Source organism: Oenanthe melanoleuca, chromosome 13, assembly GCF_029582105.1.
Source record: "Oenanthe melanoleuca isolate GR-GAL-2019-014 chromosome 13, OMel1.0, whole genome shotgun sequence".
Classification (NCBI taxonomy): domain Eukaryota; kingdom Metazoa; phylum Chordata; class Aves; order Passeriformes; family Muscicapidae; genus Oenanthe; species Oenanthe melanoleuca.
Genome location: NC_079347.1, coordinates 8,446,535 through 8,462,123, shown reverse-complemented (window position 1 = coordinate 8,462,123; position 15,589 = coordinate 8,446,535). Strand labels below are relative to the sequence as shown.

At 42.7% G+C, this 15,589-nt stretch overlaps 1 protein-coding gene across 3 annotated transcripts in view; it reads left to right on the top strand.

Moving 5' to 3' along the window:
* GRIA1 (glutamate ionotropic receptor AMPA type subunit 1) overlaps positions 1 to 15,589 on the top strand; it is a 121,215-nt gene that overhangs the window by 67,600 nt on the left and 38,026 nt on the right. For all 3 annotated transcript variants that reach the window (XM_056502603.1, XM_056502604.1, XM_056502602.1), the window contains exons 6-9: positions 5,450 to 5,611; positions 7,495 to 7,662; positions 12,596 to 12,700; positions 14,595 to 14,705. In XM_056502603.1, the coding sequence (XP_056358578.1) occupies positions 5,450 to 5,611; positions 7,495 to 7,662; positions 12,596 to 12,700; positions 14,595 to 14,705 (546 nt within the window). The remainder of the gene's footprint in view (positions 1 to 5,449; positions 5,612 to 7,494; positions 7,663 to 12,595; positions 12,701 to 14,594; positions 14,706 to 15,589) is intronic.

The window sequence follows — 15,589 nt, the reverse complement described above, 5'->3', positions numbered from 1 at the left end:
ATTCTCTATATTTCTTATCCATAGCCAGGACAAAACACTCTGATCCAGCTGCAGGCTTGGGAAGCTGACAGTGCCCCCTTCCCCTGTCTTTCTTCTCCCTTTCTTCACTTACTTCTAATCACAGTGAGGACTCACATGTTTTGCTGCCACAATGGGATTTGACACATTAATAACTGCAGAGGAGAAGCAGCCCTCTCCCATTGGGAAGCACACTGGAACAAGACTGGAGCAGATGGGCTCTTTTTTGACAGACCCTCCCTAGCAATACAAAGTGACGGCAGTGAGGAATGATGCTTCACTGGAGAAGTTAAGCTTGAAGATAATTTGGTGTATTAGAGATGCTCTGTCTGGAAACACTCCACTTCTTGCTCCCTGCAGTAAGTCACTGGTGTACCTTGGAGTGACAGGAGCCACTTTGTATTCACTCAGCTGATGTACAGCCGTTCAGAAGCAAAAATTTTGCTTTGCAAAGTTTCTTATAATCAAAATCTGCTATGAGGAAGTAGTCTGCTATTGCAACTCATGCATTTCAACAGAGCTGGGCCAGTTTCCCAAGGCTGCCACAGGTTTCTGTGGCACCCACCCAAGCTCAGGCTGAATTGCTTAAATGCTTTTGGCTTGAAAAGGAATATTTCAGTGTGCAACCTATTAAAGAAAAGAAAAAGCAGACTTTAATCTCTTCATCCCAGACAGAAAGGGACTTTAAAAACCTAATACTCCTTCCTGGGATGAGGGGGCTCTGTTAGCTTCAGCCAACAAGCCTTCCCAGGCAATTCAAGAGAAAGGGCTGGTTTTCCCTCTCCTCATTCAAAGCTGAGCTTGCCAATCTCAGAGGGAGACCTGGAGAGCTCAGAAGATGCAGCAGGAGGAGAGAAAACAGCACTGTTTTTCAGGAATGTGTCTGTCTTCAAGGAGACTCTCTAATAGCCTTTATCTCAGGCAAAGAGGAGGCTTGGAGCACAGGGAGGTTTCCAGCTGGGCTGCAGGGTGGGTTTGAGCTGCTGAGCTGCAGCCTGCCCAGAGCTCAGCCCTGCTCCTGCAGCTTCAAAGCCATCACAGGAGGCACCTGCAGGGAAAGGGCCAGCAGTTAATGTGAGCTCTGAAATACAAAGAGAACCTGGAGCTGTGGGTGCATTCCCATGGGCTGTGCCACCAAGGGTCACCAGTGCAGAGAGGAGGCAGAGGTTTAGGACAGTGAGGCAGTGAAACATGAGGGTGAAAGGAGAGATACAGGGAAGCCAGTGAAGCTCCAGATTGAGGAGGGTCGTGCACAAAGGGATGAGGTTCTCCCTACACTGACAGCTGCCTTCACTGCCCACTCCTGCTGTGGCTCCTCACAGTGTCCAGGGCATCAATTAGGAGCTGGTTCATTTCTGGAGGGACTTTCTTTTCCAGGCAGATCCTTCGTGGACCACTTAATCAAGATGGATTCATGAGGCCCATTTCAAGTCATCAGTCTTCCTGCATTATGCATTTTCTTTGATGATTGAGCCCACAAGCAGTGGAGAGGAATATAAATGTGTGACTTGCTGACGCCTCTCCCAGCAGCCCAGGCAGCGAATGGGACAGTAAAACAACCTCTGGCTGAAAACTGCTTTCAGTTTAAGAACAGCATAAGGAACAGATGCATCAAGGAAAGCACAGTGAGGATAAACCCCTTCCCAGTCCTGTTTTCTATTTGGAGCCACAAAGGTCTGTAATAGCTGCCCATACTATTTGCTCACAGCAGCACATAATTGCTCTGCGAGGTTCATTAATGCAGAGAGGAGCTGTGGTATGGGCTAAAGAGCAAGTTCCCTCCTTTGAACCCAGCCTGCTCTGCTGGAACAGCGTGGTGCAGATGCTGTGAGTCAGAGCAGGCTGGAGGAGGGAGCTGCCTCAGCCCATCAGTGGGAAGGCAGCAGATTTTTGTGGTTTGCTGTCAGCCTGCTCGTTCAGAGGCATTTGGAGAGAGCCAGGCGTTTTCCAGGCATGTGCAAGGCAGGAAGCCTCAGCCTCTGGTTTGCTGGGGTGGTTTGTGAAGTGAATTTCAGTCCCAGGGGAGCTGGTCCTGCTGCAGGGTGTGTGATGGGGTGGTTTGATGGTGCCCAGGGAGAGCTGTGCCTGCAGCAGTGCTGTCTCCCTGGAGCACCTCCAGCCTGGCACTGCCCTCTGCTCTGTGCCTGCTTTTCCAGGGGCTGCAGTGTCACTTCCCATATTCCTCCTCTTCCTCCCTGGGGGATTGCAGTGCTGTGTAAGGAGATGAATCCCTGCATGTCCAACAGGCACATCCCAAGTGCTTCAGGTGTCAGGAGCTTGGAGCAAGTGACACACAACCAGATTCCAGGGGCTCAGCTCATTTCCCTGAGCTGTGCTCCAAACGTAGCTGCAAAGTGGCTTTTTTGCAGCATTCTCTGGCAAATTTTAGAAACAGTTTCAAAACCATTTGATCACTCCATGGGACCACATGGAGTGCATCCTTCCAGCTTTGTTCACTTCTTGCTGTGCTTGGTTGGATGACAGAGAGAAACATTTCTGGGCTAGTTCCTTCCCAAACTAGTTGATGCAAAAAATATTACATATTACTGCAAAAGCACAGCTGCTGGCCCTCAGTCATGGGTTACACTCTTTCCTTAGCCAAGTTTTAAGAATTTATTTTCTGTTTCTCAAATAGTTCCAACTGAAAAATAAAGAAAAGCTCTCGTTTTGGTTTTTTTTTTTTGCAATATGTGTCTATAGTTAGTACCAAGTGACAGATGATTGATGATTTCTTTAGTTGCAAATATTGTAATTCTCTTGTTCTCCTGTTTCCTACAAGCACTGACTGATATTCCAGAAGGAGAGATAAGCATATTGAATTCATGCTGCCACTTTGTCAATAGAAGCATTTTCAAAACCCAGTCTGCATAACTTTTGATGGCTTTTTGTTTATAAGTTTGCTAGCAAGAATTCCCCTGTTCTGGGAATTATTTTATAAAATATTTGGCCTCTGGATTTCCCTGTTCATTGGCTCTCATGTTCCCCAGACCTGCTCTGAGCAGATTTCAGTGTGGTGATTAAAATTCCTTTGTAATTAGGAACATTCCTATAACGTCCTTGTGCTGGGGCATGTGAAGGAGGGATAACAGGTGAAAACAATTATTTCAGCTGTTGATAGCAGCCAAATGCAAAGATGTCTTCAAGGTTAATGACGTCCTCTATGGTCCCAACTGCCTTAAATGATTGGAAAATCTTCAGAGGTCTCCACACTTTTTAAAGAACCTGAATGATGTCAAAAATGAGCTGGGAAAAATTAGTGCAATCTTCAGGGAGAAGTAATTCCTACCATCTATTCAGATTATTTTAAAATTTTATGCAAGATGAATCCCAATGAATACTGTTGAATATTTGCTTCAGTTTCAGAACGGTTTTGTTTAGGGAAAACAGTGAAATACAGTGCTTTCAACCACTGCTGTCTCATCACTGCTGTCATAACTTTTTTTTAACTTTTCCTTTTTAAATCTGCATTCTGAGGGGGCTTATTCACACCAGTCATCTTATTCATACTCTGCAGTGAGCTTGGACTTTTCTTCATGCCTTTGTAGGTCTCCCAAAGAGAAGCTGGTTGCACAAACTTCAAGCTGCTCTGAGATAGTTTCTTTTGACAGATCTTTTTCCCCTGAGTACCTCCCAGGAGCAAAATGTCAGTGTAATTTGTTTCTAGCCATGAATAACCAGTTGGCAACCTGTGAGATCCCTCTTACTGAACCTTAGGAGCTCTCTGTGTCTAAACCCACTTGGCCTGAAATGCATTAAGACATCAGGGACAATTATCCTGCTGCATTTCCTATTCATTAATCACAGCTCTGGCTTTCTGAAACCCCCACGCCAGCAATTACAAACAAGATTGATGTGGGTTGAACCAGCATTCTGAGGAGTAGTACACACAAAATACCAGTTTTTTTCTTTCAACCTAAATCACTGTACTTTGAGGCAAAACAAGCCATCTATTTAGAGCATCTGTACTCCAGTATCCAATCTTCAGCCTTGTAAGTGGATGCCAAATTGCCTACAAAATGCTGGAAGGAAATGTGTGAAAGTCTTTAAAGTCATTTTTGAGTCACTTATGACTCCCTCAGTCTGACACTTATGTGAGAGGGCAATTTAGTCTTTTCCTGGCAAGGTCTATTCCCAAAACAGTTTCCATCTAATGGCTCGATCCTGACTTTGGAAGTTGATCACCTAATTAGCTCCTCAGCCTGTGAACAGAGAGCATAATTTTGGGAACCTGATTGGGGTTTTCCTGGAAATGATGTAACTTGGCTTTTTTAGGTCACACCATCATGGTGTGTGTAAGAATAAGAAAGGGAGAGAAATGCAGGGGCAGCCTGAGGAGGAGGCTGCAGAGAGCACTCAGCAGCAGGGCAGGGGGAAGGCAGAGCTCAAACCAGCTCTGCTGCTGCTCCAACATTGTGACAGTGCTCCCATTCATCTCCCCTCAGGCATTAAGGCTGAGGATGCTGCCAGTGCAATAACTGAGTACACTTCTTGTGCTTGTGTTCCTAAAAAAAAAAACCACCAGACCTCAGCCTGTCCCACACACAGAGGGAGGGCACAGCCCCTGTCCAAGCTCCTCTGCAAGGAGCCAAACAGCTCTGCCCAGCAGCAGGGCTGCAGGGCTGGCATCAAAGCTGGGACACCAGGAAATCACCCCTGCTTCTGTATTGCAGTGTGTCTCATTAATTTTTCACCTCTGACTCAAAGGGGTGACTAATTCTGCAGTGCTGCCCTGATCAATACACACGTGTATTTGCACACGTGTTCGTCACGTCCAGAGAGCCAGAAGTGGGCAAGAACAATGAGGAAATGAAAGAAATGTATTTCATTAGAGATCTAAAGTCTAGAAAAGCATCCTTTTCTCCCAAATGAGCAAATTCTATGAACTGGTTTTTCTTATATTACAACTCCTTTATGAAGCTGACCAACCAGTTCCTTCCTGATCTGCTGAAAGTTCATTGTTCAGAATTTGGTTTTCCCCATGAATTGTGATTTGAAAAGAAGTAACCTATCCAGAGATAGGAAATCAGAGTCCATGAAAGTTAGAGCTGGGTGAACAATTCTGTATAAAATTTAAAGCTGGTTGACAAATACTTTTTTATTATATTTCACAAATGTTGTTCATTTCATCCAGCATTCTTCAGGATACATTTTTCCATTACTCTGCTAGCTTTCTTGCAAGTGATCTGTTGTTAATATGATTATTTGTGTCCCTGGGTGGTAGCTGCAGGGTATGGCCAGCTCAGAACCTGTGAGAAAAGCAAGTTCACACCATGGTTGGGGAACTGATATGTTGTTTGAGTTGGACATTTCCTCCCAGAGGGAAGATATTTTTCCTGAGCTGTCTGCCATATTCATATATAGGCAGGATTCCTCTTTCCCATCTAGATATGTCTTCCTCTGATGAGCCTCTCCCGTTTCTCTCCTTCACCAGGGATTCATGGACATTGACCTGACCAAATTCAGGGAGAGTGGAGCCAATGTCACTGGCTTCCAGCTGGTGAATTACACAGACACTGTCCCTGCCAGGATCATGCAACAGTGGAGGAATAATGATGCCAGAGAGCATCCACGTGTGGACTGGAAGAGGCCAAAGGCAAGTGGTATAAAAAAACACATTTCATTTGGTTCCATCTGGCTCAGTTCAAGTTGTGCTCACCTCTTTGTGATCACACATGGCTCCTTATTCTCACTTGAGAAACTCTCAATATAATTAAGAACATTATCTGTTCCATTTGCCTTAACATTGTCTTAATTTTACTAGGCTGCAGTTACTGCCTCCTAAGAAATAAACAATTTAATGTATTCACTCGGTCTCCCTGTTTTCACCCTCTCAAAGCTAAGAATTAAATATCTCATAATGTTCAGTATGTAAAAAACAAAAAGCCTCATTAAGTCCTTAACCTTTGACTTGTTTACAAGACATCCAGTGATAATAAAGTCTTTCCAGATGTTCTTTTTGAGCATTTCAAATCAGTGTATACAACAGAGGGAAAAAGTATTTTAATTCCTGAAACAGAAGGGCCTGAAGCTGTTGGGGGATGAGTGGAGGGAGAGGTTGTTTTTTTCTGTTTAATATTTGAAAATGAATACATTTATCACAAACACTCTGCAATAGAAATGTTAACCTTGGGATTAGTTTAAGGAAGTTGAAAACAACTAAATCAGTAGGTGATCATAGAAAAAAGAGTTAACACTAATGGTTCTTGCCAGGAGTTTTACACTGCTTTCTGCACAAGTTTCTGCTTGAATAAACTCATGTTTTACAGATTTTTGCCAAATGTGATGGAATTTTCTGGTCTCCATCTGCGACCAGAAAAAGTCCCCTGTTTCTTGATTTCACGTAGCTCACATTTACACAGTATAATGGGTTCCTTAAAAGTTCAGGTCAATGCTTCTAATTAAACACAAATGCTTGGGTAACAAGTAAATGACTTTCAGGGCTGAGTCTGCTTCAGGGACTGAAATCAGGAGCTTCTCCTTCATTTCCCAGCTGTGAAAGTCAAAACCCACTTTTAGGAGTCAACAGGGCAGTGGAGATTACATGGAGCAAGAGGCTGTTGAATTTCATAGACAGGAGGTGAGAACACAGTGTTGCCTTTTTCTTAACCTGGAAATGAAACTCGAGACACTTTTGATAAGGAGGTAATAAAAAAGCAGATTTTTATTTGAAGGTTTTCAGGGGTAGTTATGAAAAGATGTCCACAAAAACCTATCTTCACAGGGAAGAGTACATTTTTGTAGGTTTTAGGAAATTAAGATAATTGATAAAAAGGACCAATTAGGAGGACAAGTGGTGATGTCATTTCTTCTCAGGTCAAGTTTGTTTTTTGGAGTCCTTCCATTGACACTAGCTGTGCTCTGTCCATGAAATGTATCTCAAAGGGTTGTTCTCAACCTTGGTTCCTAGGAAGAGCCAAGACAGCATAGGAGCTTTGTACTTCTCAGGGCTTGGAGCTCTGGAATTTGTTTTGGTTTTTTGCCTAGGGAAAGGCTATGGAAAATTACTAGGAAAATTAGCCACTAGTATAACAGGCCACAGAGCCACAAATATATGTGCAAAGAATACAGGGAGCAAATAAAAGGCACAAAAAAAAGCTAAAAACCGCATGGCATCAGAATGTCGTACAACCTAGAGGAGGTTAATAAATGAGGTTTGTTTTGAGAGGTATTCTCTGACCAAGTCTGTTGGCATGGAGACTAAGAAGTGAAGAAGGAGAAAAAGAAGATAACTAGGAAAAATACTCCACATCTGTGGAAAGTATTTATAGAAAAGGAAGAATAGGAGTGGAGATGTTTCCACCAGTGATTGTTGTGTTGACGAATCGTGACCAACGAAGAAAGCGCAGACAGTGTAGAGGGTATAAAAGAGTGTATTGTTGTAATAAACAGACCTTAGCCTTCTGAAGTACAGTGTTCCTGTGCAGTGACGTCACAGCAAGCAGCTGGAAAGTCACCCTGGGCTGTGCTTTGTTGCAGTACACGTCGGCGCTCACCTACGACGGGGTGCGGGTGATGGCCGAGGCCTTCCAGAACCTGCGGCGGCAGCGCATCGACATCTCGCGCCGCGGCAACGCCGGGGACTGCCTGGCCAACCCCGCCGTGCCCTGGGGCCAGGGCATCGACATCCAGAGGGCCCTGCAGCAGGTGGGAGCCAGCAGGGGTGGCCTGGTGGCTGTCGGGATCCGCCAGCGCGGGCGGGGGCCGTGGCGGAGCGCTTGACCTCGGGGTGCAAAAGACACAGAGCGAGGGACCAAAGGTTTTGTTAACAGCAAACAGCAGAGCACCTGTACTGAGTGCCAACAACTCAGTTTGGTGATGGAGGGGAGAGATATAAAGGAAACAACTTAAAGAGAGAGGAAGAGGGGATGGGGAATAGCTAAAAACAGATGGGATGAGTCCTCATGGCAAACGTCCTTGTGGTCCAGCCGATAGACGCGACATCCTCGTGGTCCAGAGTAAAAGGGATAAAATAGATATTTATTGAAAGGACCCACCTTGGACAGTGTGAGAGCCTGGCTTTTAATTTGCTCAAAAGTCCTCACTTAATATGCTTTTTAAATCAATTACTGTTTAATCAACAATATGAAGTCCAAGGGAATCCTCATGAAGCATTATTGCAAAGCACTGTACACACATTCTCTAATATAAAAATTCAAGCCTTTCTACTTTCCAGTAGCAAGCCATAGAAAACTGTGGTCTTAAAACTAAAATCCATTTAATTGATGGTTTAAAAAAAATAATAAAATTCCTTTCCTTCTGACAAACAAGTAGGAAACTGTTAGTGCCTTTGGGATGCCATTGACTTACATCCCCTGGGTAATATGCTGCCTGGAAAGGCTGACCTGGAACAGAAACTACACAGAGCAAAAGGGATAAAATAGGTATTTATTGAAAGGATTCACCTTGGGCAGTGCAAGAGCCTGGCTACACCCAAATCAAATCCAAGATGGATCCTGGTCACGAGTTTTACACTTTTATAAGTTTTGGTTCATCAATGGGGTCAATTATCCAACCACAGCCCCAGGCTATGAAGTCTCAGCCCCCTGGCTTGCCCCCTTTCCCTCACCCTTGTTTCTGCTTTTTGGGTACCAGCTGTCCTTGATTCTCTAGCTAGAAAGGAATTGTTTTGTCTAATTACCCTGTGAAGACAATTTACTAACACCTAACATGGAGTTTCAGAGTTGCACACTATGCAGCAGAGATTCTGAAAAATGTAAAAGCTAAAACCCAAGGCATCAACACGAGCTGCTCAGGATGAGCAGCACATCCAGCATCTGCTGCTGGTCCCATCTGATGGTACCATGCCTGCTCTAACTTCTGTTGTTGTTCTAAAGCCAAAATATTGTCCCATTAAATCAAGGGTCCCTCTCTTTATTTTCCCTTCCCTAAGACACTGCTCAGACCATATTTTTTGCAGATTATTTGACTCTCTGTGAACTCAGCTTTGGTTCCAGGCTGCTAATGAATGCATGTGAATTTTGCCTTATGTGTTGGCTGTCACCAAAATGTTCTCAAAGTGCAGATTATAGCTTGTTTCATACTGTGAGGACTCATAAAAGTGTAAAGAGCAGCCATTTAGGTAGTTTATTCCTCAAATCTGATAGTCTTGCTTTTTTCCTCCTGCATAAAATTTAGATTTTTGAATAAACAAAAATACAATGTGAAACTTACAGCAAGAGAGAAAAATAATTCACTCTTATCAAAGACTTACCAAGGTAGAATATTTTAAAATTTCATTAAATTGCAAGACTGACATTTACTTCTAGCACTTTTCTTTCTTTTCCTGACAGAAATAGATGGATTCCTTGCAAATACTGCTAGTTCAGTCTTATCCAAATATAGCTTATCCCATCTTCTTTCCTTAACTGTGAAGAAGGCAAGAAAAATAACATTTATTTGGTTAATTTGTATCATATGTAAAGTTCCTCAAGTATTTTGTTTTGATTTGGTTTTGGCTTACTGGTAAACAACAATTCCTTCAAAACCAAATCTTGCATCTGATTTGATTTTATTGCTCGGATTCAATTTGTTCCCAAGCCTGTCACTGACTTTCTGCATGACCTTGGGCAAATCACTGTCACAGCTTCTCCAAGCCCTTATAATAAAATCAGCCTCCCTGATGCATTAGGGAGATAGGTTACCTAATAAACATGAAATACTTGGAAGTCTTCTGATGAGCAATAGCTGCTCCAGCATTTTTCTTTATTGAATTTATGAGAATAAGATATCAAAATTAGGACAGCTAGAAAATAAAATTTTGTTTGCGTGTTGGAAAATCTCCTCTGAAGTTTCCTTATATCTTCATTAAAACAATTTCAAGAGTCTTAATTTTTCAACTGGAGTGACTTTGGGTGAAGAACACAAAGATCTATTTGCAAAAGTCAGATGAAAAACAATAATTTTAAAAAGGCTTGACCAGTTAAGTTGTGATGCTCAAAATAAAAGACTGAAACAGGCAGGGCAAGAAGCCTCCAGCCAAAAATTTAACTATGGATTTGATAATCTTCCAGTATTTAGTAATGTAGCAAGAAGGAGGCAGATGGAAATAGAATAACTTATGATAAGATTGAAGGTTTGAGTTATCCCTTCTGTAAAGACTCACAGTTAAGGCAATTCTTACAGCTGTTCACAGTGTGCTTTCTCTTCACCTCCCATTTGCTAATGCCTAAAATTTTATACACTTTTAAAAGCAAAAGGTTTCTCTACTTGCTACTACTCAAATGTCTGGAATAAGCTCTCAAATTGCCTTATTCCTGTTCAGTGCAGGAAGGAACCAGAGAGTCATAAAAACATTTAGGTGGGGGAATCTCTAAGATCAACGAGTCCAAGCATTATCCCAGCATTTCCAAGTTCACTAAACCACTAAATCCAGCATTGCCACATCCAGACATCTTTTAAATCCTTCCAGAAATGGTGACTCCACCACTTACCTCCCTGGACAGCCTATTCCAGTGCTTGACAACCCTTTTGGAGAAGAAATTTTTTCCCAATGTCCAATTAAACCTCCCCTGACACATCTTGAGGCCATTTCCTCTTGTCCTGTTGTGTTGTCTGGGGTAATAGACTGACCCCACACCTCACTGCAATATCCTAACAAGGACTCAAAGATGAAAATAAAAATGAAAACAAATATCAAGTATTCTTCTTTCTTTTAAAAACAGAAATCTGGCATGTTTCAGGAGAATGTATGTTTTTATCAAAGATAATTACCTTTTTTCTTTCTTTGCAGGAAAAGGCCCACAAAATATTGCTTAAAACCACCACCCTAAGGTTTCAATTGTACTTTGAAAAGGTCATGGTAGTTTTAAACAAATTATTTTTTATCATTATGTGGTCAGCACATCTAATAAGCAGAAAGCTAGTCCCTAACTGCTGACTAACCCTGTGAAACAGAAAGCCAGAACAGCATCCCTCTGCTCCAGATGTCCCAGCAAAGATCCACATGCCCACCCATGTCTTACACCCAAATGTGCTTAAATGCTCCAGGTCTCCAGCTGACTTGACTGGTGCTCAGCACTGTTGAAGTCAGTCCTCACTGTATTTTGCACTGTATTTTTGCATTCTGCATTGCATTTTTGCATTTTGCACTGCATTTTTGCATTTTGCATTGCATTTTTGTGTTTTGCCTTTACTGTCAGGGGATGGTGAGTGACAGAAAAGTTGTGCTGCATCCTGCAGCATGGATAGCTGAGATTCCTTTTGCTGTTTTAGTGCCACATGGATATCACAGGATTAGGATTTCATTCACTCAAATAGAAGAAATTGATGCTGTAAACCTGCCTTTTAGTGCATACAAAGCTACAAAGCACAAGAACCTGTGACCTGAGCTTCAGAATCGGTCAGAACCTGAAAAGACAACCAAAGGAGACGTGAAAAAAAACAGGCTTGGGAGTACTTAAGACAATGGTGCTTTTTCAGCACATCTATTTTTTATGGGCATGTTGTGTCTTGTGAAAAGGGAAAAGCATGTTTATCCAAATGCCACCAGAAATAAGTCTTGGTTTGAAAAAGCTTCAGAAAATGCTGGCAGATGTTCATTTTCATGACAAATCTTTGTTGCAACAGCTGGAAAACAAACACGGTTTAACCAGATTAATAACAGATTTTCTCTGTCATGATACAGCCTTATTTCCTCACCACGGGTCTTTATTCTGAGGATCACAGGGTATTTTAAAAGGCTGTTAAGTACCTGTCCCCATTTTGCATGTGGGAAGATTTCAATTGCAGGGACAAGAGGTTTGTGTAAAGCAAGTGGAAAGGCAGAGAACACTTCTCTGGGTGGTCTCCATAGAAACCCAAATCTGCATTCTTCTTCCAATGGTCCTGGTCCCCACTGCCTGACCCCACACAGTGTGATTCCAGTGATTCCAGCCAGGAGCCCTTCTCCATTCCAGGCTGGGCACTTTTGCAGCAAGGGGAAGTTCAGGGTGTGGGATGTGATGTGAGCATCACTTCAGCTCGGCAGTGTTATCAGCAGAGATTTATGGTTCAAAGCTTCCTACGCAAATGTCAATACTAAATTGTTGGATTTTATTAATCTGGTGCAGAGGTAATTAAATTTGCTTGATAACTTATAGACTCCTCTCTATCAAAAGATGACAGCTGGGAGTTGTGGCCATGGTTTTGTATTTCCTCCTGATTTATAGCTCCTGATTTGAGCTGACAAATTCTTTACCAAATCCCAACTCCAGGCCAGATTTAGAAAATACAAAACCCCACAAACTCAAGGTGTTCAGAGCTGATTTATCCCACTGTCACATCCCAAGAGGTGATGGGCTCCCATTGATGATCCAGCTCTTAGGCTGTGCTATGTTTTAAACCACTGAGTTTTAAGAGAAAAGGCTTTTAAATGAAATTGTTAGTTAGGAGCATGGCTGTGCCCATGGCCAGACATGCTGTAGAGAGTGAGCCTTAGTGAAAACCCAGTTTCAGGCAGATATGGTGTCTCCCCTGCATGGAATTGAGATTAATGACTGCACTCAGCACCCTTCTTCCCCTCCCCTCTGACTGCTGCTGAACCACCACTGCATGAGAAGCTGACCAAATTGCTGTCTTCATTGATATTTGTGTGTTTCAGGTCCGTTTTGAAGGATTGTCTGGCAACGTTCAGTTTAACGAGAAAGGACGCAGGACCAACTACACCCTCCACGTGATTGAGATGAAACACGATGGGATCAGAAAGGTAAACAGAGAGGGACCCCACAGCTCCCAGCCCATGTTTGAGTGGTTTGTGGTTGGGTCTCTACAGGCATTCCTGCTCGTGGAAGTTTGTTTGTGGAGTCACAGCAAGGGCATTCCCAGCTCTAGGCATGACCAAAGCCAGGCACTAGGGAGGACTCGTGGTATATTGCTAAAGAAAAACAACATTTGGAAGCTGTTATCAAGAGCAACAAGGGCATCTAAGTGTGGCAAAAATTTTCCAGGATGCTAAAACTTGGCCTGCTCACCTTTGCTACTGGCACAGTGCATTGGTGCAGGCCCAGCTCTAGGTCTGGCTTTGCCCTTCCACTTTTCCAAGGATAAACAAAGGCAGAGCCAGGCAGAAGCTGTTTGCCCCAACCATTGTAAGTGAACCCTTTATGTTGACCTAATTCTGCTCTCCTTGAAGTGACAAAAGCTTTACCACTAACCACGTCCCAATAGCTACACAGACCTTTGTGCTCTTCTGAAGTCTTGATCCCTTTCTGTATCCCAGGCTCTTTGAAAAATCTGGCCTTGTTCAGAGATGCCAAGCCCTTGAAACACTAATCCTTTTGAAAATCTGACTCTAGGTGCTTATGTCCCACTTTAGATACCATTTATTTGAAGAACAGAGAATAACTCAGTTATTCCTTGATAAAGGGGAGCTACTGTGTACTTTGGAAAGGGGCATTCTCTGCAACGCCTCTGTCCCCTGAAAGATAAAAACTTGTTTGAAACTAAGAAAAATGTAAATAATGAAAGTTCCATATTTACATCCTCTCTGTCAAATTTATACTTACACCTGAAAGTAGTGAGATCAAAGCCCCCCACAGATAAGCGAAAAAAGGCAAATTTTCTTTGACAAATAAAAGAAATGTCATTTTGAAGACATACAAAGCAGTCTTCCTCCATTGCAAACTATTCATAAGAGCACAAAGGCAGAATCATGTCCAGTTTGGGTCTCTGAACTTCAATAAGTTGGCAATATGGAGAGAGTCTAGAGGAGATGAATTTGATTTTTCTACGTATTTATCATCAGAAATAATATTTGTTTGGGAGACATGTACATCACTGCTATGATGCATATTGTTTTTTAGATCCATGTATTTTAGGTTAGAGGTGCAAAGAAAACACACATGTTTCCCCTTTTATTGCCCCAGGGCAGAGCTTTGAAAGCTTTTTCCTCACTTTCCATTCTTTTTGCCTGAGCAATGAAGAGTGATTAGAAGACTGCGTAGATATTTTTTCTCCTCAGCTGCTACGATCTCCAATCTGCCATCAGCAGGTTCCTGGTCATGCCCTGGTTAATACCTTTTCCCATTTACTGTGATAAGAAATTCCTTCCATATGAGCAGAGCTCAGGCAGATTCATACTTAGATGAGGTGAAGGAAAACCTCTTATAAAATCAAGCCCTCCAAGTGGATAACCTCAACCACGATTTTCCTAGAGATGTTTGCTGGCACTCTGCTTTACCTGCAAGGAGTGATGGAGCTGCCCAAATTCCTGATTATCATCTAGCAGAATTTAACCTTTGAGTTCTTCCCTTTGCAAGTGTTCAGTTTATTCATAACCCCAAACTTTTTGACACGGGTGTGGGACTGGGGAAGGGGGGGCAGTTTTGACTTGAATTTTTGTCCTGTTGTCTCAAGATGTCCCAAGAGTCAGTAGTATATGCATGCAAACTTTCAGCTGCAGGATAATTTTTCATCACCCTCTAGCACCTGCACCTGCAGCAGGCAAGCTCAGCATTAGAGTAATTTTTGGAAGTCACACTGGGAAAGTGGAGATCTCTGGTATGAACAAGCAGAGAAGGCTGATCTGGCTTGGATGACCCTGTTACTGTGTCTTGGTTAATATTCTAAAGACATATTAATCCTGGTTTTGTATTGGGCAGATTGGTTATTGGAATGAAGATGAGAAGCTGGTCCCAATAGCTGTAGATACTCAGAGTGGCAATGAGTCTACAAGCCTGCAGAACAGGACCTACATAGTCACAACTATCCTAGTAAGTGCCATGACTTCCATCCCAGCTCTCCCTCTCCCCATCTCCCTGATGTGCAGGCTCCCTCTTCCCACTCGTGTGCCTTTCTTTGTATTTTATCATTTTTGCAATAGCAATAATAATAATAACAACAACAATAATAATAATAATAGCACTTACTGTTTCCTGCTGGCTCCATAAAGGTATCTGCAAATTGCTGTGGGTAATTAAATAGGTATTAAAGAGCTCCCATGCTTAAGTGTAGAAAATACAAAAGATTATGACAAGATAGCAGAGGCATCAACACAGGTAAATTAGGAAGATTGTACCTGTGCTTGGTATTTATCCCACAGAATGGGGGCTGCAGTTTTGGGAAGGATAAGCTGTTTTGTTCAGAGAGGCTGAATCATTGCTTTAAAAAGAAATCTCCACTATAATCATGGAGGAATAATAGGTACCCCACAATGTATTGTGTCATTGTATACACTTACCCTGCAGAAACGTGAAATATTACTAATTTGTTTGTTGATTGCTTTCTGGGAGTCTGCAGAGAAGACACAATACCCAAACCGAGTTAAAGGCTTTAAGGCTCTCTCCTGTCCAGCAGATTTGGTTCTCCCTGTGCCCACACAGGCAGGCATGCCTTTAAAAATTCACATCTCAGACACATTAAACACCCCATGCAGAACTACACTGAAAGGCTTGTTGCCCAAATCCTGCCAGCTACTCCATTCCCCTCAGGTCCATCACTGCAGGAGCTGCACACGGATTCTGCATGAATAAAAAGAATATTCCACAGTAAAAAATTTCAGACTTTGTACCTTCTAGAAAAATCCCACGGTGCGTTGGCAGCGTTCCTTGGCGCAGGAGCACAAAGCTAGAGCTTTGCAGGGAGGAGTGGGGCTCAA